This window comes from Phoxinus phoxinus (assembly GCF_949152265.1).
Source record: "Phoxinus phoxinus genome assembly, chromosome: 11".
In the NCBI taxonomy this organism is placed as follows: Eukaryota; Metazoa; Chordata; class Actinopteri; order Cypriniformes; family Leuciscidae; genus Phoxinus; species Phoxinus phoxinus.
In genome coordinates, this window is record NC_136886.1 from 28,373,680 (window position 1) to 28,399,051 (window position 25,372).

Here is a 25,372-nt window from a genome sequence, read left to right on the forward strand (position 1 = left end):
TAGCTTTGTGCTCTTTTTTTTCAACAGCAGCAAACAGTTAACGTTTATTCATGATAAAAATCAATTGAGTTCTGTTGAAAAGGATTTCAAACATTTAATCTGGAATTCATTACAAACAATTGCTTCCCCTCTCCCCTCTTAAGAGTACACACCGCTGGATAAAGAGTTTCTTTGTGTCATGTATTGTAGGGTAATGAGTATTTTAATAAGACCGACATTGGCTTCTGTGAGAGTTTTCATTAATAATGAAGTATAAATGAATCATCCGTCCAACAGTTTGTTTTCTCTCTCGTATGGTCAATTGGGATTGGGAAGAGAACGGTTGGGGAATTGAATGCTACCCTGAATAAGATCCTACTTTAATACTACACAAACAAACTCATCTATCTTATCCAGATTCACTTAACCTTCAAAATCCCCTAGAAATGACTCCAATTTAAGGGTGAACAACATCAACAAAACATCATACATTTTAGACACTCAAGGCCGTCAAATTTGTAAAACATTACTTTTTGAATTCATTTCAATGAATGTTTTCACATACTTTAATAACACATGGCGTATAAAGTATAAATTAAAGGGTCCATATAGTCTCTCATGCACTCATACACCACAGGCTAGTGGAAATCATCATGAACAATCATGAAATAAAGGTCAGAAATCCCTCAAGGCCCTTACAGACGGCGTTTGACAATAAATACTGTATTGGCTGAGAACTCCAGTCCAAATGATGATGCTTTTATCCTTGACTTCATGAGAAGCACACATGGCCGATATCAATGCCAAACTCCTGATCTGGGCCACCTACATCCACTGGAGCCAAGTCCACAATCGGGAGCCGTGAAAGTGTTTGTGTGCGGTACTCAAAGACAGTCCTGCCCCATTCACCGTTGGGTTTCTGGAGAGAGGAACAAAGAGGGGAAAATTGTGAGTTTTTGCATAAATGAAAACACTTACTGAATGCTAATCTTGACATTGTCATCAGCATCGGGGACTAACTAACTTAAGGACCGTTCACATTGATTCGCAGCAATTTGCGGCAGCGAAATGACCGCAAGTCATTCAGTAATATGTGATGATTTCCAGCAATGGCGATGCAAAAAGTTTAACAAAGTGATTTTATGCAAATGAGGATAGAATGTGATGTGGAAACTACCAATGAGAATGCATACAGTGATCTGCTGTGTGATACATGGATACTTAAGTCATGTAAGAACTTTTACAGTAACAGCTACATTTTTCAGTATCATCATTTCACTGTCTCAGTATTAACTCAGTATAACTATTAACAGTATTAACCAGTCAAAATTTTAGAAGAATTTAGATTTTGTAATACTTTTAAAAGAAGTCTCTTATGCTCACCAAAGCTTCCTTTATTTTTTTTGGAAGTTCACTAAAAACAGTAATATTGCGAAAAATGACTACAATCTAAAATAACTGTTTTCTATTTTAATTGATTTTAAAATGTAATTTATTCCTGTGATGGCAAAGCAGAATTTTCAGTGTCATTTGATCCTTCAGAAATCAGTCTAATGTGCTGACTTGGCGCTCAATTATTATTGGTACTGAATTATTAATAATGATTCTAATTATTATCAATGTTGAAAATCATGACACTTTTTTTTCAGGATGAAGGATGATGGAAAGAATGTTCAAAAGAGCAGGATTCATTTGGAATAAAAATCTTTTTTAACATTATATGTCTTTACTCTCACTTTTGATCAATTGAATGCATCCTTGCTGTATAAAAGTCTTACTTAACTTTTACAATTCACTTTTGAATTGTAATGTATCACAGTTTCTACGAAAATATTAAGAGGGGAAAAAACGGTTTCACTTTTTCAAAAACATTAAAAAATCCAAACTTTTGCCCAGACAAACTATATTAAAATATAAATATGCCTACTTAAATAGTTTTTAATGTAGTATTTTAAATGTTATCTATTAGTTTAACTACTTAAACGTATGATTAGCTTTTACCCAAACAATCTAAAATTGGAAAAGTAGCTTCCCCAAAACTGATCCCCATTTTATGTAGTAAATGTTGCCAAACAACACAAAGTCAAAAATGGAAACATACAGAGCAGCCGTCGGAGATGACGGTGTACTTCAGACGGTTGCTGCTATATGCCTTGATGTCCTGTCCATCAGAAGCCTTTAGGACTAAAGCCTTCTTCAGATTGCTGTTCTTCTCATCTTTATAGGCCACACTGTTTTTGCAGTGGTAGGTGACGGTCTGTGCTGCTTCTTTTGACAGAAGGCGGAGAAATCTTAACTGGACCGATACCACGTTAGCTGATGCCTCTTTGTTTCCATAGGTGAACTGAAGAGGAGTAAAATATACATTTAAGTGACATATACAGGGCAAATATTTTCGATGGTCACCATTGTAATCATATTAACCTTAGTTCCCCGATTCATGGTTGCTCCAAACCAGACTGGTTTTGGTAAGCTGGAGCGTGATGTCCACCAGTTCTTGCGTGGGATAGTGGCAGGGTTGCCAGATATACAGGACTCCCCCATTTCCATGTTGCAGTACACTTGGATGGCGTCTCTAGCGCTGCCCTCATTCGGGTCTATCCAATACTCACCTGGGATACATTGAGAAAGAGAGATGTTCTTTTAAAACGGTGAGATCCTCACATATACAGTATATCATTGATTATTGCATATACAGTATATCACACTGGATTATATAATGACTCTTGTGTGGCCTACGTCAAGTGACTATCCCAACATGTATACGTCACGCAAGAGGTCGTGAACTCAACTGTATCGTGAACGATCTTCGCAGAGCTGGACAAAGGCGAGCATTTGTAGCTGAAAAGTTTTTTTTTTTTTTCTGAAAATGACTGATTGATTTTTCTTGTTTACATTTTTTTACCCAAATTTTTCACTTTCACATTTATACTTAAAACAAATTAAAAAAAAGAATCTGCCAGTGCAATGAAACGAAATACACTCGCATTAAAAACATTCACTAAACAGACAGCTTTAGATCTCATGCAGTTTTGCATCACTTATCAGGTAAAATTATCTTATTATGGATGTTTGATTGGAACAGCATGAGTAAATGCTTCATTTTTGGTGACTTATTCCTAGAGATGTATCATAAATGTAAACCAGGACGTACTGTTTCATACTGTACCTGATCAGGGTCAGTTCAACTAAAGCGTTCTGAGCTACAGTAATTCTAAAATGTGTGTTGGTTCATCTCACTCACCGCTCTTCTTCAGAGGATAGCACTGTTTCAGGTCCTGGCACGTGCGGGCAGGATATTGGCGAGTGCCATCAGGACTGCGCATGCCGTCCAACTGACTTCCCAGACTCTTAAGAGACAAGTGAACCTCACTGTCGCCCCGAACTGCATCAGATCCGTTATTGGGTCTTGCTTCGTCCTCATTGAACTCTGGCGGGGGAGGTGGGGGTTCCTCTAGCTCAGCTTCGACATCAAGGTCGAAGTTTGTACCAAAAAGGTCATCGACAGCAGCTGTTGGGGGGCCAGGAGCACCTGGGGGTCCAGGTGGGCCGGGTTCTCCGGGGGGTCCCTACAGACAGATGGGTGAACAATGTTTATGCTGAACATTAGTGTTTAAACATCTGATCATGATTATGAATCACAAAGTACAATGTATCTGATTATGAGTCATTAAAAATGGAAAATTTGCCAAAAGAGACAAGAAAAAAAAAGCTTTGCATAAATTATAGTGATTGGATTTTTCCCATGAGAAAAATGCCCAAACCTCTCTAATCCAGCTAAGACTAGCAAACTTCCTTAGGCTGGCTTAAGTTGTTTTTGTATCAACAGGAAGATCTCATCTCATAATAAACATAAAATACATCATACACATGATCTCACGCCTCACCTCTGGTCCAAAATCTCCAGTGGCACCTCGAGATCCAGGAGCCCCCAATGCTCCAGGCTGACCGGCATCTCCTTCTTTTCCTGGTGGTCCAACAGGGCCAGGGGTTCCCTAGCATTGACAAATTTAAAATTAAATTCTGTTCAACATGTATTGTCGGTGCTTTGTGAAATCAATGTTGAGTGACATTTCAATCTGTTGCTCACTCTTTGCCCACTCGGTCCAATGATTCCTACAGCACCATCATCCCCTGTAGCACCCTGAAAGGAAATGATTGACAGATGATTATTAAGGGATGGATATTGTATTGTGTGACAGGTAACATATTGTCAATTATACGTACTGATGCTCCAGGTAGTCCATGGAGTCCAGTGAAGCCACGATGGCCCTTCTGACCTCTCTCACCCGCTTCTCCTTTGTCACCGTTGTCTCCCATCGGGCCTTGTGGTCCCTAAGGTTGATTAGAAGATATTTTTGCTGTGGGTTGTTCACGTACCCTAATTATGAGATTTTAACTTGTAAAAAGCGTTCACGTCCTCATAGAGCTCGTGATGTCAACTTGTAAGCTCAAGAAATCATATTTATTCTTTCCCCTTAAAAACTACTGTTTTATTTCCAAGTTTCTGTTTATATATATATTTAAAATAAGCAGATGTATGATGCTACTGAAGTTGTGTACCAATATGTGAATAGGCAGACTTACTTTTTTCCCTCTGACTCCTGCCTGACCATCAGGACCAGCTGGGCCTCTTGCACCCTGTCCGCAATATCAACAAATAAAACAGCATAGCTATATAAAAGCCTATCAGATTAAAGAAATTGATTCATTATATTACATTATGCAAGGATCATTTCTTTAAATAATACTACTCTACATGTTTTTAATAAAAATAAATGGGTCAGACTTTTATCTTTGACAAATATGTAAAAAAAATAAGTACAATGTACTTATTGTGTTCATGTTGTATTGCAAAACACGTTTGCTCCTATTGCAGTGAGATATGGGTAAGGTTATGGACAGGTTTAGTGGTATGGTTAGGGTTAAGGTTGGGTTAAGAGGAAAAGGAATAGTCAACAGTGTGATTACAGCTGTAATCTACTAAGCAGGTATTTCTCAAATATTAAATAAGTACAATGTAAACATGTACAAAATAAGTGCATTGTATCTAATGATTAATTTAAATGTTTGTACATAGTAGTTTAAGAAACCTAATATAAAGTGGGACCAATAAATGTATTAAAAACCAAACTACTGTGAAGTATCAGCAATGGATACAGGAAACAAACCTGATCTCCTCTCTGTCCTGGACCTCCAAGAGTTCCGACCGGTCCTGGGGTTCCTGGGGTTCCCTGGCCACCTGCAAGACCCTCTGGGCCTGGGTCTCCTCTTTCACCCTAAAAGCAAGTTAACACATCATGTGAATTTGGCCATATTTGGTTATAATTTTTCATGTCAAATGATGAATGGGTTCCTACTCTGACTCCAATAATGCCATCAGCTCCTTGAATTCCATCAGCTCCAGCCAAACCCTAATTTAAGAAGGAAGTCATTAAGAATGCTTTGTATACATTGTAACCAACCGTCTCCACTGTGTTTCTTACACTAACATCTCATACCTCTGAACCAGCATCTCCTCGGGATCCGGCTGCTCCTGGCAAACCTACAGGTCCAGCACCACCTTTGGTTCCTTGGGGACCTGGGGTACCAGCTTTTCCTGGTGTACCCTTGAAAAAACCAAATAGATAGTAGATGAGGTGTCAAATGATCTAAAAAAACACAGAGGCTGTGAAATGTAATTCTAAAAAGACACATTTTGAGATATATTCACTTGCATGACAAGAGGATAGAAGTGATGACTTACCGCAGGTCCAGGAAGGCCAGCCATACCCCGCTCTCCTCTCATTCCGGAAAGACCCACAAGTCCCCTCTGTCCTGGAGTTCCGGCAGATCCTGTTGGCCCATCTGGGCCCTAAGAAAGTTAAAGAAGAATATGAGTTTTGGAACACAGTATTAACTCTTTCCCCGCCAAGGACAGAGTTTTCGGCAATCCATGTTTTCACTGTTATATGATATAATATGATATATTAAACTGTAGTACTGAACACATGAGGGCTTTTCACACTTGAAATACTTAACCGTGGTTCATTCTAAACACCGGGTAAACTGAATCCTGGTTATCTTGCTTCACATGATTAAAAAAATTATCCTGGGTATTTACAAACTGACATTTCACATTGTACATTCCTAAACCCAGGGTTAACATCCTTATTTGCATATTTCTGGTGTCAGTGCAACTGATTGGTCGAATGCTGCAAGCGACCTGTTTACATAAAGGCTCCAGCGTTGAACATCCTCATATTATATGGTGTCGACTATACTACAATCAAGTTTATCCTGAATGAACTTTTCAGACTATAAGGGTAAGAATGAAACTGTCTCTTCTTCACAAGTGTGAAACGTTCCTTTACACTGGGTTAAAAGCAGGGTTAAGAACAATGATATCCTGGGGTTAAGCGCAGTGTGAAAAGCCCTATAGTTTATTTTTTCCGTTTTATATAGTGAAATGGAATCACATACTGGCAGTCCGTCGTCTCCTGGTTCCCCTTTGTCTCCAGGGTTACCAGCAGATCCAGGGTTTCCACGCTCCCCCTGGCGGCCAGTACCTCCAGGTTCTCCCAGAAGCCCAGGTGGGCCCTCTTTACCGGGGGATCCGATAGGACCAGGCTCGCCAACTGGACCCTGAGAAATATTTCAGTATAATCAGATTAGAGTCCATATGTAGTCTTTAATTTATTGGTCAAAAAAGAATCAACACATTGCAAATACTATTTGAAGGACTTGCTGTTAAGCACTGCTTTGTTGGTTTAATCCGTATTAGGGATTGTCACTCACAGCAGAGCCTGGTGGGCCGACACCTCCTGGGGATCCTGGGAAACCACTGGGACCCTTTTAGCAAAAAGGATTCCACAAAAGAGAGAAAGAAAAACAGCAAAAGGATTCAGCAAATAACAAAGCATTTCTGGGTATTTCTAAGTTGATAAACATTGATTTTGATACCATGATTTTTGTAACTTACAGCTGCTCCTTGAGTACCTCTTCCTCCTTTAAGGCCTGTGATTCCAGTCACTCCCTAAAAGAAGTACTATATTAATACATATTTTTTAGTCTATCAACCCATACACATGTGCATATATACATTGCTCACCTGTGGTCCAGGTTTTCCTGCCATTCCCCGAGGCCCTGGAGACCCCGCCTCACCCTTTCCACCTTCCTCTCCAGTTTCACCTTTAACTCCAGGCTGACCATCAGGACCCTAGCACAAAAACATATGTTTACAGCTTATGGCATATTATATCAAAGAAATATGTTTTATGATGGATGGATGGACTTACGGGAGGCCCAGCAAACCCAACAGGACCAGTAGGACCTGGTTCTCCAGGTGAGCCCTGAAACACAATACATCAGTGGAATTGTGAAACACACGAGTAAGGAACTTCAGCGAACATCGGTTTTCTCCTGGTAAACTGCTCTACTCACAGGCATTGCTCTGGAGCCTGGAGATCCAGAAGGGCCTCTTGGGCCTTGTTCTCCCTGTAATTGAACAATCAGTTCTGAGTACATCTAAGTAGCAACAGATGTCAAATGTACTTTTTAATCAGTAGGCTACTTCTAAAGAACAGAAGAAACTTCAAAGTTACAGCATTGCAGAAAAAAACACCACGAGGTAGTGCAGACAGGATCAATTCACCACTTATGAATAGTTTAAAGGGAAAGGTCACCCAAAAATGAAAATTCTGTCATTTGTTTACTCACCCTCAACTTATTCCAAATCTGTATGAACTTCTTTCTCCTGCTGAACACAAAAGAAGATATTTTGAAGAATATGGGTAACCAAACAGTTGATGCACCCCACTGACGTCCATAGTATGGGAAAAAATTACTATGGAAGTCAATGGGGTCCATCAACTGTTTGATTACCGACATTCTTCTAGATATCTTCTTTTGTCTTCAGCAGGAGAAAGAAATTCATACAGATTTGGAATAACTTGAGGGTGAGCAAATAATGATTTTTTGGGTGAACCATCCCTTAATTAGTTAATTAATTATTATTTTTAATCAAACCTTCTCCCCAGATGGACCGCCTGGTCCAGTAGGTCCAACAGGTCCGGGTAATCCCTACACACATAAAATACATTTTATTTAGTGTCTTTGTAACCCCTGTTGTGTTAAGAAATGGGTCAGAAATGTGAAATATGGATATTTTTTAATTCAGAATTATTGACTGGTAGGTTCAGTTCTTCCTGATCACTCACTCGAGCCCCATCATTACCAGCCGCCCCTTCAGCCCCTCTGTTACCCACGGCTCCCTGAGAAAACAGATAAAGAGTATTAAAACACATGGTTTTGTGCAAATCAATACGAAAAATATAGAGAACTCTGTATTGATGTGTTACAGATGTGGTTTCCTTCGCTACATCACATCGCCACACAGATCACAGATAAAAGAGAATATTAACTTCCTGCCAAAGGATATGAGAGTCATCTATATGTCAGCCGTCATCCCAAACAGAGCCTGACCCACCGATGCATTTAATATATGCATTATTGTTGCACTGACTGCAAAGCATGAAACTAAAATATACTGTGTTTGTTATGCACGTGCAAATGTTTAACATGTGATTCCTCTGATTCCACACTCACACTTTCTCCTTTAGGCCCAGCTGGTCCAGTTATCCCTCTTTCTCCTGGCATGCCCTGTAAGCCTGGTGATCCTGGTTCTCCTAGAGTTCCAGTTGGACCTGGTTTACCCTGAAGAGCCATTGTTGTTGTCATGTTGATTATGTTGAATTATTTCATCTTTTAGGAACTAAATGGATGCATTGCACCATGCAGCATTCTTGATGATTATTAGTGAGTAAAAAAAGACTCTAACCTTGAGACCATCAGGTCCAGGGGTTCCTAGGCTTCCTTTGGTTCCTGGTAACCCATTAGACCCTGAATCACCTCTCTCTCCAGGGGTTCCACGTTCACCCTAGAAAAATGACAGATTAAAATACTGGGATATTTCTTATGTGCACTGATAAATGGTGTGCTCTGATACGTTGCAGTGCAAGTACAACAGGCTCACCCTTGGACCAGTTTGCCCTGCACCACCAGCCTCTCCATGGATGCCCTGAGGGGGGAAAAATCAAAGCCATAGAGTTCTTTAATAATTCCCATTCTCAGTCAGTTTGTGTTCTACCTGTCCAGCAGAAATGACAAGAGGTAAAGACTGGAATATAATGATCAAGTAAAAGAGCACAAAGAAATGATCAACCCACCTCATCGCCTGGTTTTCCCGACTCTCCTGGTGGGCCTGGGGGTCCAGGCAAACCCTAGACATTTAGCATAATTAATAATAGATTTTACTCGAACAGGGACAAATCATATCAAGTTTGCTTACAGATATGTGACATTTTTCATTTTTAAATATACATTTTTATTTTATTTTATTTTTTGTCTTCGAGGTCCATGTATATTGTTAGTCAAGTTTATACCAAAACGATTTGTGTACACACAGCACAAAGTTTGACAGATTACAGTACCCCACATTATAGCCACATTTTTATGTTCTATATCCTTGAATGACCTTGACTGCAAAGACAAAAAATGTTAACACCAAGTGAATAAATGCCATTGTTAATGTGGGCAGAAATTCAGAAATTCAGTTTTGCTTGATTTTGATAGATTGTCTTTTGTGACTAGGAAGGCAGTTTTGAGATTTCAAACTTGCAGTTTGCAGCTTGAAAAGATCAAGGACAATTTCTCATGATATGACCCGTTTAAGAGCATTTGAACATTCAAAGTAATCTCTGAGTGAATGCATAACCAAAGAAAAAAGCACATACTTGAAAGCCAGTTAGTCCAGGAGGTCCCTGTTCACCTCTCTTCCCTGCTACTCCCTGAAAATAAATAAAATATACACAGCCATATGCTATGAGCTCCACTTCTTAATATTTTACCACAACAGACATATTACTTGAGATACCTGAAATAGCTAAGTCGACCCATCAAAATACACAGAAAATTGAAATAGACATAAATGTGCCATAAATTACTAATTGGAAGACTCACGAGTGGTCCTGGAGTTCCCGCTGGACCTTCTTCTCCATCTTTTCCATTAGGTCCCTGCAGGAATCATAACCATCATATCAAATCATAATGATTCACTTGACTCTTTATGCTATAGGCTACAATACCAGCACTGATGGTCTTTACACTAGAAAGTCTTTTATAAGACATGTAGCTTGTTTTGAAATGTTACAGCATGTTTTAAGCTTGCCATAGCAATGTTGCTCTATAATTGTAAGCCAGGACTCACTCTTTGTCCTGCTCCTCCTGATGATCCTGTCTCTCCTGCTTTCCCCGGATCACCCTGGATATTCAGAAAAACTCATTTCATTACAGGAAAACAGGAAGGAAGGGGGAAATCATCACATGAACATTTATAACAAAAAACTCATTATCATTGACTCTCTATTCTTTTAACTGTACACATAAATACAAAATTAATGAAAAATATAATTTCTTAGCAAATATGTTATTTAACAAATATTCTATAACAAATTCTGTTAAAATGTCAAGATAGGAGACAATCCGAAAATGTAACATTTCAACACTTAAAAATTAGAAAAAAAAATCTGTAAACTGTTATAATCTATCCTTTGAACGTAAAATGTTTTTTTTTTTGTTTTTTTTTGATAGCGTTGTTCTAAATATTTAAAATCAGTGAATCTAGGGGACAGAAAAGTCCCCCTAGAAGAATCACCCTTATGTACTTTTTGCTCACAGAAGGTGTTATGAGATACATTTTAATAGACAAAATGACACATATCGGTAAAATTAAGAATATAATCTTATGTTTTTTTTATATAAATAAACATATATTAGAGAATTACACTGAAGCCTTTAGGTCCAGGTAGACCCATGGGTCCTGCTGCACCTCTTGTTCCCGCAGACCCGGCTGAACCTGGATTCCCATCATCTCCTGGTCCTCCCTAAGGAAAAAGAACACCACTCTTCATCAAAAGATGTGACAGAACTCACAGAAGTGTTATTTTAAATACCCAGTTGTTTAGAGCTTTTCAGCCATAATAGCAGTCTAATCCAGAAGGCTAATTCTGGAACGATGTGTTATTGTTTACATGTGTGTAGAGTTTTGAAAAACTTTAATGTCAGAGTTTAAAAATCTACCTGAAAGTTTGTATGTTTTGTTTAATCAGACACTTTAAAATAACCAGATTATTTTAGGTAAAAAGTGCATATATTACCTGTGGCCCTATCTTCCCCTCTGCACCTTGCATTCCCAGAACGCCTGTTAAGCCCTAAAGAGACATGACATAAAATATGTGAACACCTTACATGAAGTGGACGCAATATCATCAGAGATCCTTATTTAGCAAATTAAGAGTTTAAGTCTATAATAATTGCATAGCATATAGGGTGTGATACATAATGTAATAAAATGAGTATATTACAGTATATACCAATACCAATACAGATCATATCTATTTTACCAACCCTTGCTCCCGGAATTCCTGTTTCCCCAAGTCGGCCAGGGTCTCCAGTTGCACCCTTAGGCCCTGATGAGCCTGGGACACCACGTTCACCCTGTGCACCCTGGAGCAATTAGAAAGAGAATGTAGTTTAGTATGGACAACAAATGAGTGGTGATGATGATGCAGCCTTTGAAATCTTATTGGCTGAGATCCATTTAGCATATTTCTAACCTTTTGACCAGACAAACCATCAGCTCCTGGAAAGCCACGGTTACCTGGAGCTCCCTTGAAAAAAATAAAACATTACATATTGTTGTAAAGAGCAAACACATAAAGCAGTCACTGCAATAATCACTTTGGATATGTAGGCTTGCATGTTGGTCGTTCACAATAACGTAATGGCACTAACTCTTTCTCCAGCTGAACCTGGGGCTCCAAGGGCCCCTGCGTCTCCTCTTGGACCTCGTTTTCCTTCTTCTCCCATCGGTCCCATTTCTCCTTGAACTCCAAGTGGGCCCTACAACAAAAGATATCCCATGTCATCTATATCATTGGATTAATGTTCTGATGACATTATTTCAAACAATTATGAGCAATAATAACAGTGATGCATCCAAATAAATTGTATTATTTCAAGGCACTGTCCTAAATGTTGTCAATACTTACAGGCTCCCCTTTAGTTCCAGGTTCTCCTTTAAACCCAGGGGTACCTAAATCCCCCTATGAGGTACATGAAATATATAAATGTGCACAATATGAGTAATCAACGTATCCACTTTAAATATAAACACAGGAGAAAAGTGATTCCCACTATGGTGGTTATAATATTGCAATTTGCATTGTGTCATTACCAGCTGGCCCTTGGCTCCTGAAAGTCCAGTTGATCCTTGAGGTCCAGGTGGACCGGGCTGTCCAAGCAGTCCAACAGGGCCCTGCACACCTGGGATCCCCTATGATGAACAGATGATGATATTGCAAAACTGTCTGTAGCACAAATGGTAAAGCATGATTTAAGTGCTGGAGTTCATGTCCCTCATCCTAAAAATGATCGATAATAATAGCAATACTTGCCTTACAGTAGCAATATTATTCTGCATTATAATAAGCACAAATTGTAGTATTCTTTGATGGGTGTTTGTGGAGCTTACTGCTTGTCCTCTAGGTCCAGGAGTACCATCTGTTCCTGATGGTCCCTAGAAATGGCATCAACATTATGGAAATAACTGAATACACAAATCATTATAAAGTATAAAGTGGAATGTAGGACAGGTAAGACTGCACCTGGTTGCCCTGTGGTCCTGATGAGCCCTGCCGGCCTGGTTCCCCTCTTTGGCCTTGAGGTCCACTGGTACCGCGTGGGCCTGTGGCTCCTGCCTGACCCTGTACAATTTTTAAAAAGAATGTTACTCACATTTTTTATACCTGCCATTAACAGTGGTTTATAAATAAAAACTATAATAATGTACATTTTGAAGGTGCAGCAGATCTACTGTTCTAACTACAGTATAACCATCAATCAGACGTACCTTCATGCCTGGACCACCAGGGAATCCTGGGGATCCAGTAATTCCCATTGGGCCCTGTAAATTAAATTAGTGTCATGTTAGATAACACATCAGTCTTTAATAGGACATACTCCACATCTTACAGTAAAGGAATATATATATATATGTCTTTAAGGTATGTTGATTGGGTAGACACTGAAATGATAGAAGAGGGATTGTCATGCACATGTGTGACCCTGGACCACAAAACCAGTCACATGGGTAATTTGAGATATATGCATAACGTGAAAGCTGAATACATAAGCTTTCCACTGAAGTATATATTTTTTATGATAGGACAATATTTGGCTGAGATACAACTATCTGAAAATCTGGAATCTGAGGGTGCAAAAAAAATCGAAACATTGAGAAAATGTATTGTTGGCTATTGCCACAAATATACCCGTGCGACATGTGACTGGTTTTGTGGTCCAGGGTCACATTATTAGTGTTGTTGTTATATATAAATGAAAAGTTAAACCTAAAAAAAAAACTTGACTTTTTTAAAATAAATAAAATGTACTAAAATTACAAAATATAAATATATTTATATTTTTAAATGACAAAATCATATAACAAAAATCCTAAAACTTAATCTTAAATTAAAATAAAAACTGATAATATGAAAATAAAAGAAAAAGAACAATTGTAAATATTGATAAATACTATAACACTTGCACATACCAATGGACCTGGTTTTCCCACATGTCCAGAAATACCACGCTTTCCCTACAAACAGAAAAATATATATTTACTGATGAAAAGCAAATTAAAGTAAACTATTATTGTACTAAACTCTCTCCTCCAAGTCCAAATTTGTAAAACATTAAACCTAAAAATGAAAAAGAAGTTCCAAACCTGTATGAATTTCCTTCTCCTGAACACAAAAGAATATATTCTAAAGAATATCAGTAACCAAACATGTGACTTCCATAGTTTTTTTTCCCCCTCCATACTATGGAAGTCAATGGGGCCCATCAGCTGTTTGGTTACCCATATTCATCAAAATATCTTCTTTTGTGTTCAGCAGAAGAAAGAAACTCATACAGGTATGGAACAACTTGAGGGTGAGTAAATGATGGCAGAATTTTCATTTTTGGGTGAACTATCTCTTTAATGGTTCACTTACCACAGGCCCTCCTGGACCGATGCGTCCTCTCTCACCAGTCATACCAATCTGGCCCTATGAAGAGCAATATTTTTATCAAAAAAGTGCAGTTTAGAAAAATCCAATAAAGTGAAGTTTAAATCAAACATCACAATCAGAACTGCAATCACAAAGTGCTCCATACCGGTGGTCCCACAAGTCCCATGGTGCCAGGAGACCCAGATTCTCCCTTTTATAATGAAAAGAAAATGGCATTTACTAATACAGTCAAACTACAGGGGACACAGGATCAAGAAAATTTGCACATGAATTTATTGGCGCCAAAAATGTGACCTCTGACCTTTGACCCCACAGCACCTGCTTCTCCTTTCGTACCCTGCAGACCTGGATGACCCTAAAATGGGAATGAGATAAATTGGTCAAACACAGTTAAAACATTACATGAACTTATGTATTTGGTTTGTACATTTTATAGTAATAAATACTAATACATATTAAAAAGTAATTCATGATCAGTGCAAAGAGTAAACAGTGATCAGTGTATTGGAAAGGAAGTTCTAATCTAACCCACCTTTGGACCTTTAATCCCTGACTGACCTGGCAACCCTGGAAATCCTCTGGAGCCCTATGAAACAAATCATCACTGGTAAGGATACACTGTGACTAAGCATTTAATGTGCAGTATTTATGGAAATTCTAATTATAGTTTTGATCCCTGTCAGCACCACACTCGAATTATATTCCTCTGTTTTGATTTGTGTGAGCACAGCACAGTGATTCCGTCTGTGAGCCACTAGTTGGCACCGTGGCGTCTTGCTTTCTGGGTTAATTGCTTCTAGCTCCCATGAATTAATTACTCACTGTTTACATCTGTGTTTAATTTGTCATTGTCTTCCACACTATGTACGTTCCACTCTTTTATTTATTTTTTCTCTCTCTCTGCTCACTTGTTCTTCCATGTGTACTGCTTGAGTCATCTTGTAATTATTATCAGTTGCGCTGTTATTAAAGCCTTTGATTTGTATTTGAGTCTGTTTGACGCTGTGGTCATCTGGAACTCTTTAACGTTACTCTACTTATCGGAAAGAGCATGTTTTAGAATTTCAATAGCGTTCCCAGACATGTGTGGAATTTTACGTCGACTTGTAAAGATCGCCAGAAGATTGTGGAAATCCCGATTGTCAAATGTTTCATTGTTTATAACTTAAAGTCAGGGTTTGGCTGGTTAGCATGGCGCAGTTACCCAGCTAACAGGGTCTTCAAACTTTAGCTAACATTCTGGCAAGGTTCTCTCAAAGTTATGATCCAAAGTTCTTCGTCTAAAGTTTTGTTTAACATAATGTTATCTTGTTTTTAATAATGTTCTCAAAATGTTGCACAAAAGCATTACTTTTTGAGTTTTCTTTTTGTTTTAGTTGAACATTCATCTAACGTTTATTTTTAATATTACTACTCAGATAACATTTAAAAGTAGCATTCCCATAATGTTGAAGAACAATAAATGGAATGTCTCCTTAACATTTGCATGACCAAGAAAAAACTGGACATTCACAAATAACGTTTTTATCAACCAAATGGGAGCGCTAGCAAAACATTCTTAGAATATATTTTTGTTAGCTGGGTAGTGCATTCTGGTTGATGCTGGCAAACTGAGGGCTAAAAGCGTTCCCTGCCATTCAAAAGTAGAAGTACAATATTGATTATGACCCTACCAATTATGCTTAGAAGCCTGCAGTGGATCTTAAAATGAACATACTTAGACATCTAAGAGGTAATAACAGGCTGTATAGTATTCTTGCATTCACAAACAACTAGATGCATCTGTTCCATTTCTTTGAGATGCATTTTTAAAAGCTGTACATTTTTAACCTGAATCGCTGAGGGGAAAAAACAGTGAGATGCATCACAATGGTCTGAGATGTCTGTCTAGGGCAGATTTGGTGATGTGTCGTGTCCTGTGTTAATAGCCCATTTATCCTATACTGCACATAAGGAAGATTTCAGCAGCCGTCTATAAAATGTCCAACATAATATCAACAGCAGCATTGTCTTACTGGAGAGCCAGGGAATCCTTTTTCTCCTGTATTTCCAGGGGGTCCAGTCTCACCCTGTTACAGAGAGGAACAAAACTGTGTTATCATAAGCACAGGGAAACCCATCTTACTTCTGATCAGTGTAACATGTACATGACAGCATTTTTAGACGATTGGACACCATATTGAATCAACTGCTTTTCTTTGATGTTTAAATAACTTTTGTTGGTCCAATTGTTGGTCTACTCACATCTGGACCAGCTTTTCCTGGAGGACCATCTGGCCCCCTTGGACCAAAAGAGCCCTACAGAGAAACAAATTATTTATTGCACAGTAAGTGGCACAATTGTTTTTCTTGAACTGTATGGCATGGATGAATATTAGTTGTATTCATTTACCAATAATTGTCAGAATATTTATCATGGACTTTACGCGTAAGTCTTACCATGGGCCCAGGATCACCCGAATCTCCTGGCGCACCTTGTGCTCCTGTTGGCCCCTGAGAGGAAAATAAATGTGGTAAAAACATGCAGAACAAAACAAAAACTGAAATGAAGACATTCATATGTAGACAGCATCAAGCTTGAGAGAACTTACTGGTGGACCAGACGGGCCTGGGTGACCTCTTGAACCCGATTCACCCTGATCACAACAAAGATGTTATATCTCAGTTTAGTGGTTCTATTTGGCAATCCAGCTAAATATTTATTTTAAAAAGTCATTATTGAATGTGGAAAGATCCTTACCGGTGCTCCAGAGACCATCCCCGCCATTCCATGCTTTCCATCCTGGAATCCAGAGGCCATTTGAGATGCAAAGTGACTCTGTAAAACATAAATGTCACCATAGATTTACAGATCAGAAGTAGCTATGAAATCAAAATTGACAATTCTTGTTTTTAAAAGGAATATTGCATTATTTATCTGTGCACATCATTATTTTTTTTAATGCATGTGCCCTTGTAATCTTTAATCAAACTTCCCTTCCTCTTTCAGCGACATCTCTTCTCTTCTCTGATGACGTGTTTACTGACGTGAGGGTGGGACAACCTGTCACTCATATGAACTCAACCAATAGCAAACCACAACCATCCAACGACCCAATCAATTCCCGATTGACAAAATCAAGACCCACCCTACCATTATTCTGGTTGGAGAAGCCGTTTCACTGGGATAAACGTCTCAATAGAGTGGTGCAGGCTTGACTTATTTTAGTAGGCCAAAACCCCAGAAAAGAGTTAGCATTTTAACTCTTCTAGTTCCATAATCCTGAATTCAATGGCTTTTTTGAATGGGTGTTAACAAAACGTGTAATAATCATAAGCTTATTAGTCACAGACCTTATTCTCAGACCTTATTTTCTGCAATAATCGTTTTGTTTTGTCAAGGGAACCATGTGATAGTAACAATCACACTTACACACGCAAGTGCACATACTGTAAATAAAGTGCATCCAAAATCATATTCAATTCAGCATGATATGAAAGTGAGCTTACAGTGAACTTACCTAAGAAAGTACTGGGTAATAAAAGGTACATGGGTTAAGGTTAGGTTTAGGGGTAGGTTCAGGGTTAGTACATAGTTATTACCCAGTTATTACAATTACTATGAGCACATATTATGTACATGCGGTAACAGGACTGTTAAATAAAGCAGTATATAAAATATAGCCTAATTTTCACAGTCGTCACCTCATAAAACACTCAGATCAAAAACTGACTTGACCAGAAACACTGTTGCTCAGTGATGTAAGGTCACCATGAGATCAAAATGTACCATTTTGTATGGAATATTGTTCCGTTTATTATAGATGACTTATCCATGCACTTCATTTAAAAAATGAATTTGCCCCATCTAATCTTAATTCAAAAATATTAACCTCCTCTCCCCCAGTCCCCCTTGTAATGACATCTCATCTCATCACTTTATCTTCATTTAGTAATAACATGCATTACACATTCAGATTTTATAATTCCAAAACCAGGACAGATAATGTTACCAACTCACCCCAGGCAGTGAATTGCCCACAGGACCAGCCTCACCTGGCATGCCTGGGACACCTGGCTCTCCATCAAAACCAGATGGACCTGGGACACCCTTCACAAAAACACATTGCATGTCAAATTTGAACAATTTAGCTGTAATTTACTACTTTACACTATGTATTCACTCAAAGTAATTTGGTCTAGCCATAACTTCCATCCAATAAGAAAGTCTTGGATGTTTTCGAGGTGAAAAAGCCAAATAACAGAATACAAATGACTTTATTGGCAAATGTCACATACTCGTCTTCCTTTGCTTCCTGGATATCCTGCTCGGCCGTCTGCTCCTGGGGGACCCTTTTTGATGTGACACACAAGATAATGGACATCACTTTGATTGACAGGGTAAGAATAGGGATTCAAAAAAAAAAAAAAGATTAGAGGTGTGTGTGTGTGTGTGTGTGTGTGTGTGTGTGTGTGTGTGTGTGTGTGTGTGTGTGTGTGTGTGTGTGTGTGTGTGTGTGTGTGTGTGTGTGTGTATTCTTTTTTCACCATTGGTCCTGGACGCCCAGGTACTCCCACAATCTAAAAAAAAACAACAACAAAAAAACATGTATTCATAATAATACAATAGTATAACAATTTTAATCACATAACACTATACTGTCATATTATTATATCTGTTAGGAAATATTGTATGGACATATGATGGACAGAAGCATAATCTTATAGACTCACATAAGGAATGTCACCAGGTTCACCTTTTTGGCCCTGAAAAAAAACATGCAGGCCTAATCAAAACTTTATATTCATTTGTGATGGAAAAAAAACCATTACAAATAGGCCCAACAAATGTTAATCTACATGCCTGAATTTTAAAAGTATTCACATACCTTAAACGCAATTGTTTCTGCAAAAGAAACACACAACATAATTAAATTAATTCAAACACTTAATTATAATAAATATAGCCTAATAAATGATAAATAAACGATCTCCCCTCCTCATGAATTCCCTTTACGAATCTAATTGACGTCTGCCCTCTAGCGGCCGTTTCGTGTAAGACTCACCGATCCTTCCATGCGCACTAGCGAAGGTTTGACACACAGGACAGCACTCTCCCTCTGGGATGATGAACTGTTCGCATCCCTTCAGGTCCTCACAGCGTATCTCCTCACAGATCACCTGGCCTTTATCACAGACACAAAGTCTGCACGGCTCTGGCTTCCAAATCTCCTTTTCGGAATAATTCTGATCACCGTCTTTACAGCTTTTCGTGTCCTCTGTTCAAAGACGAAAATAAGCAGACATAATGATTTTTATATCAGTCATTTATAGTCTATCATACACAAACATTACATTATTTTTTAATCACAATCACCTAAAAAAAAAATGAAAAGCGCAATTATGTAGCTATTTATTTAAATTGGAAATCTTTTTACTCTTAGCTTCCAAAATTGTAGCTTCCAAATTATAGCCAATTATTTATTTACTTACTTAATTACTTAATTATTGTTTGTGGTGAGATTGGTTTATGTGATATATTGCTGAGGGGAAAAAAATAAACATTTTGGCAAAAACAGCAGCAATTCACTCCGCCAGCAGATGGCGTCAAGCGTCAAGTTTTGTTCACAATTAAAGTAACTAATTTTCACTTTTTCACATTAAATTAGTTACTTAATAATTCTCATTTTGATATTTTCATCCTAAATCACACTTTGGTTATGCTTACTGCTAATATTGTGGTAGAAACTCACAGCTTTTCCTTTATGTCTTCGTATAACTTAGAAAGCTAACAGTCCTTACAAAAACTTAGCATAGGCTACTAACCACAGTGCTACACACATTCTTTGTTGTTGTTGTTTGTTTCTACAATTAACAGTCGTAACATGGTAGCACTACGCTTATCAAGGGAAAAAAAATAATAAATAAAAAATAAATCGCAAAGACTGAATATTTCTTACATTGTCTGATGGACATGCCAAATCTGCACTGTAGGCCTATTAGCAGATAGCCCAAACTCTTGTGAGTTTTCTGATTTCAGCAGTGGAAGGCAGCAGTAAGTAGCTATAATTATAAGTTATAGTATAAAGTAGCCTACAATGGTTTAGACTCAGACAGAACTAGAGCAATGCCACCATTCATCCAGTTGTGCTTGCCCTCATGTAGCTGGTCATCACATCATATGCCACACCCTGTAATTGAGGTCTGCAGCTGGACACCTTCAGACATTTTTCACTCAGACTTTTGAGGATGCACCTCTCATACCACATCAAGAACCACATTTTGAATCTTTTTTTCTGTTCTTTTTTCAAAGTCAAATTACGGGGCGGGTCTGTCTATACAGTACACCTTTCTGTCTGACCAACATTGCTTTAAAAAATGTATCCGTACTTGAATGGTTTAAAACTTTCTTCACTTGTATAGTTTATCTTGTCCTCCCATCTCTGCTTTATTATTTATTTATTTATTTAATGCTTTATTTCGAACATAAAGATAAAACAAGTAACAAAAGAAAGTAAACTGAAAAAAAAAAAATTATGTTAATAATATGCACTTGCTTCATACAATGTTAATTTTTGTCAGACACAATCAGCACCAAAATGATGTTTCTACAAGCCAATCTGCACTGTTACGTTGTTACTTGAAAACGTTTAAACTGTGGAACTTCAAAACATAATGCAAAACTGAATAAGACAGCAATTTGCTACATTTCAGTAATACCATATTGAAATAAACCAAATCTAAAAATAAAATAAAAATAGATAGCCTACTATTAAAACAATTACAGGTTATTTTTTATTATTATTATTATTTAAGTACCAGGACCAGTTTCTTAATATTAGTCACTTTTTCAAAACTCTTCACTGAGCACAAGATGTGGGCTTTGCCACAAAATGCACTCAATGACTTCTTCTTTCAAATTACATAAATTATTTTCTCACGATACAACCACCACCAAAACTACCTACAGAACAATTTGCGCATGTTTACAATACTCCTTTCAAAACTGTTAAACTCTCCAAACCTAACATAATACAAAACTGAATAAGATAGCAATTTGCTACATTTCTACAGTAATACCATATCGAAATGGTTTTTTGGTAGTCTTTGTGCATTTTACATGTAAAATGTACTGCTGTGTCAAGCTGACAGTCGATGAGAACTGTATGAAGAGTTTAGGGTCCCAGCAAATGTCAAATTTAAAAACTGTAATACTTTCACATAATTGTGGAGGAATGCATAATAAATTACCTAATATTTCAGCAGTCAGAATATTGACCACAGTTTTATAATAAACACACACCCGAGGAGAAGACGCCAAATTAATTCCCCTTCATGTGTCTTTTAAACCCCCTCGTGTTGTCTGGCTCTGAGCGACAGCTCCAGGCTGAGTAACTCTTCTTGATTAGATGCTGTAGCAAGACAGAGACGGTAGACAGAGTAAATGCCGGTTCTGATGCTCAAAGTCTGTCGCATTAGAGTCTATCCTGATGGCTGGCTTCTAGCGTTTTCAACTGCTGTAATCAAGCAATAATGTGTATGAAAGCCTTTAATACAGTGCGTCTAGTGCAGAAACACAGTGGAAGTGCAGACAGCTTTATGGAAGGGAAGAATTATTTTAGGAGACATTTGTTGCCCCTACTTTCATCCAAGGCGTTTGTGCCAGCTGTAATTGTTCCAGTAAAGGCCCAAATTATGTCATAAAGACATTCCAAGCAATTAAGAAGACTATGTGAAATTTCTCTGCACTTTACTTTTCAAAATAATAGACTTTGTGACGGGCATTTTGGCATAATTTAGTTTGAATATGTCTGTTTATATAATATGTCAAGCTTGAAAGGGAGCTCAATTCAGTATTTGCGTGCAATTTCTGGGCATAGGCGTCTAAGTCTTCTTGAGCTTGAATATTTAAATTGGCAAGGCTTAAACATTCGTGACGATGCAGTGCTGGCCTGTCAACTGTCCCGAGCACCGGTCACGTTTGTTCAAGCCTAATGTTCTTATAATTTTGCATTGTTAGAATTTATAAAAATGTTACTGGCCAACTGGCGATTGACACCATTTCATATACTCGCCATTCATTCTAGGTGTTCATTCTAGGACCTGTTTGTGACCATGGACTGTAAATATGCTGAAGGCCTGAAATAATTGTCAATGTATATTATTTTTAGTCTTGTCAATGGCATTGGTGCAGTAAAACTACTACCAGAAAGACACCTGCTGCTACTCAGCTGTATGAAACTGGCCTTTTTAAAGCATGATTCTGAAAAGACAGCAAGTACCAATTTAGTGGAAAAGCACTAGGTTATTTTAGGGAAACCACAGCGGCCTCTATTATAGGTTCTGCTTAAGGTTAGCCTGTGGGCAACTTTTATTTCTGTCAAAGCGAAAAAGGCTCGCCCTCTGTCTGAAGTTTGTAACTAAAATATCCTCTTTGGAATGTCTTTACTATACTCGTGTATAGAATGGACATTGTATTTGTCATTTTGGTGCAAGCAATGTTTCTCTACAAGTCCTGTATTGCAGACCCTGTGATTGATATAATATCCTCCCACCTCATAAAACATTACGAGCTGGCTCTCCTGACGTGTCACCATAGATAATTACCCTGGGAGGGTCACACACGTTGTTTTATTTAGTGTACTATATTTGAGACCGCTGTACATCAAACTAGGGTTGAAGTGTGACTGCATGAAATTACCCTGCAAAATGTAATATAATTTTAGACTTGATTCTTGCTGAGCTACCCAACAATACTGATCAATAACTTTAACTGAATTGTATGACCAACCTAAATGACTGTGAAAACATCATTGTTGGATTTTAGGCAAACGCATTCGCCACATGATTGGGTGTGTCTAGCATCTCTTTTGGAAAGAACTTTGACCACAATTGGTGGCCTTCTTTGGTCCAGAAAAACCTCACATCATTACAAGGTAATGAAAGCATGTCTCCAGCTACGATAGAGCTGACAAAGCAGAAGATCAGGACAATTTAGCGTTCACAATTAAATTAGAAATCAAAATTGTGCTTAGCAAGGAATGATGCTATCAAGATAAAACCAGCTATGCAGATAACAGGGAATGTTATGGACAAACGTTCCTTCAGTAACATGAATAGAACATTCGTTCAATATTATCTGGTCTTTACTCAAAAAAATGTAATGTTATTTATACATTATTCATTGAAGGTTTTCTGAAATGTTTTAGTTGGACTTTCGTCTAAAGTTTTTCAAATGTACTGCTTGTTTCAGAGAACGTTCAAAAGTACGGTTCCCAAAATGTTTGAAGAATGATAAAATGGAATGTTTTTAAAACATTAAAAAAATTAGACATTTTGAACATTCAGAGAACAGTCAGAAATACATTTTCCATAACTTCATATGAACATTAGCAACAGCAAAAAAAGTGGAGAATGCTTTCTTCATTCTACAAAATAACATAATTGTACTGCAATAATACAAAATGAGGCTTTATTATTTAACCAAGAGTGGAAGTCATTTTTAATCTAAATGAAATGAGTTTAGACTTTTGCATTTTGAAACCCTCGAAAAAGTATCTTACACTGTCCACAGATGAATGAAAAATCAGTTGAATGTCATGTTCAAGTGCACTGTAAAAAATATTTTCATTATTTGTAACCACAACTTTTTTTCCTTTGTCAAATCAACTTCGATATGTAGTTCAGATAACATAATATTTTGAGTTTCTATTGATTAAACCAATCTCCTTCATTGCATTAACTCAATTGTTTAATTTCAATGAACTCAAATTTTAAAGGCAACCAGGTAACTTACTTTTTCAAGTTAAACCAACAATATTTTTTTACAGTGTGCCATGATAAAAATGACATGAGAGACGCTGGTCTTACTGATATACAGAGTATCTCTCCACCTGCTCTGTCAGGTTAGTAAAGTGTAATTTAGGTTACTCACCGGTCTTAACATCCTGGCACATAATCAATAACACCTGGGCCAAACAGAGCCCTAGCCACACAGGTATCCTGAGGTGATGAATTGCGGTCATTTTCACGACGGGGGGCACAAGCCTTGCCTGTGCCTGCCACAGGAGGTAGACTGTTAAAAAATCACAGCTTCAACATGCGCTCCACAAGATGCCCACTGTACCCGAGAGAGCGCAGCTGCCAACCTCTGCGCAGACGCTCCCCGTATGAAAACTCCAGGCAGCCTGTGCACCCCCGCCCTGTGGTTCTCCAGCCTCTCATCTAGCTGGAGCAAAAATAACTCGAGCCTCCAGTTTTCTTTAAGATCATGCACACTTGTGAAGAACATGAAGCAGAATGCATCATGTATCACTGCCATAACACTACAAAGATCACCAGCATCACTCAGCAAACACCAATAGATTTAATTATAGGACAAGTGTATGTGCAGTGGGTTTACTTTATTTCTTAGATGTGTAGGTAAAAACACATCATTTGGTGAGTAGAATCTGCAGTGAATCATATGCTAACCTATTTGTTCATATTAGACACAGTGCTTGACAAACTTTTATACCTTTTTCGTTTACACTTTATTTTACAGTACATGTACTTACAGTGTACCCAAGAATGTACTGGTAGCTACATGTGTTAAGGTTAGATTTAGGGGTAGATTCACCTAGTTATAACCCATTGCTAAGTACATAGTATGTATATGTGGCACAGGACTGTAAAATAAAGTGCTACCCCTTTTCATTGATGTTGCATCAAAATATAAACATTAAAAAAGTTATGAAACACAAAAGTTTTTTCTGTTGTGCCGTTAATGTGTGACACTTATATGTTGCACCTGAATGCATAAAGTATTAAACATGATAATTTGCTAAGCTAGTAAACATGAATTAGTGAACACCTGCATTAATATTCATGAGTTAAAACTCGTTAACGTGAGATATTCCTATCAGTCTTCTGCCATGTAACGCAAGGAACTGAGATCATGATCACAAAATCATGAAAATGTATAGGCAAATGTAATTTAAATATTGTATAGGCCAAATGTGCAATGAGGTTTTTGTTTTTGCTTCATAAAAATGTAAAACATTCAAAAGTTTGGGCTTTTAAAACACGTATTAATACTGTAATTCAACGAGGATACATGAAATTTATCAAAAGTGACAGTTCAGATAATTGTACTGTTAAAAAAAGTTCTGTTTTAAATAAATACTGTTATTTTGAAGTATTCTTTAAAGAATCCTGAAAAAGCCGTATCAAGGTTTCCACAAAAATATTAAACAGCACAACTGTTTTCAACATTGATAATAAGAAAAAAAATGTTTCTTGAGCTGCAAATCAGCATTTTA

At 37.7% G+C, this 25,372-nt stretch overlaps 1 protein-coding gene across 2 annotated transcripts; it reads right to left on the reverse strand.

The window, feature by feature from the left end:
• Nucleotide 1: 1 nt before the first annotated feature.
• col5a2b (collagen, type V, alpha 2b) lies at nt 2-24,224 on the reverse strand. 2 transcript variants are annotated; one of them, XM_079627640.1, is made up of 54 exons: nt 24,007-24,224; nt 19,139-19,351; nt 18,962-18,978; nt 18,807-18,839; nt 18,621-18,653; nt 18,372-18,425; nt 18,094-18,183; nt 16,834-16,911; nt 16,685-16,729; nt 16,533-16,586; nt 16,338-16,391; nt 16,109-16,162; nt 14,626-14,679; nt 14,395-14,448; nt 14,239-14,283; nt 14,076-14,129; nt 13,631-13,675; nt 12,929-12,982; nt 12,684-12,782; nt 12,551-12,595; nt 12,254-12,352; nt 12,069-12,122; nt 11,812-11,919; nt 11,634-11,687; nt 11,425-11,523; nt 11,175-11,228; nt 10,803-10,901; nt 10,226-10,279; nt 9,979-10,032; nt 9,753-9,806; nt 9,186-9,239; nt 8,993-9,037; nt 8,798-8,896; nt 8,566-8,673; nt 8,178-8,231; nt 7,987-8,040; nt 7,402-7,455; nt 7,257-7,310; nt 7,070-7,177; nt 6,941-6,994; nt 6,757-6,810; nt 6,442-6,603; nt 5,726-5,833; nt 5,481-5,588; nt 5,340-5,393; nt 5,151-5,258; nt 4,567-4,620; nt 4,207-4,314; nt 4,070-4,123; nt 3,867-3,974; nt 3,224-3,548; nt 2,404-2,591; nt 2,081-2,323; nt 2-898 (listed from the first exon to the last, which is right to left on the reverse strand). In XM_079627640.1, exons 1-54 carry the CDS (start codon nt 24,095-24,097, stop codon nt 752-754), a joined length of 4,500 nt encoding a protein of 1,499 aa, XP_079483766.1. In that variant the 5' UTR covers nt 24,098-24,224; the 3' UTR covers nt 2-751. The 2 variants fall into 2 exon arrangements, with proteins under 2 accessions (XP_079483766.1, XP_079483767.1); XM_079627641.1 differs by lacking the exons at nt 18,962-18,978; nt 24,007-24,224 and adding an exon at nt 20,033-20,271 and having other exon boundaries at nt 18,807-18,859.
• Nucleotides 24,225-25,372: the final 1,148 nt, after the last annotated feature.

Bases quoted from the DNA above. Each gene is read 5' to 3' on its own strand.
- col5a2b (XM_079627640.1), bottom strand. From the start codon at position 24,097: ATGACCGCAATTCATCACCTCAGGATACCTGTGTGGCTAGGGCTCTGT. The intron at 16,912-18,093 runs GTGAGTTGGTAA...TATGTTTTACAG, and splicing joins TGGGCAATTCACTGCCTGGG to AGTCACTTTGCATCTCAAAT. The intron at 6,995-7,069 runs GTGAGCAATGTA...TACTTCTTTTAG, and splicing joins CAGGAAAACCTGGACCACAG to GGAGTGACTGGAATCACAGG.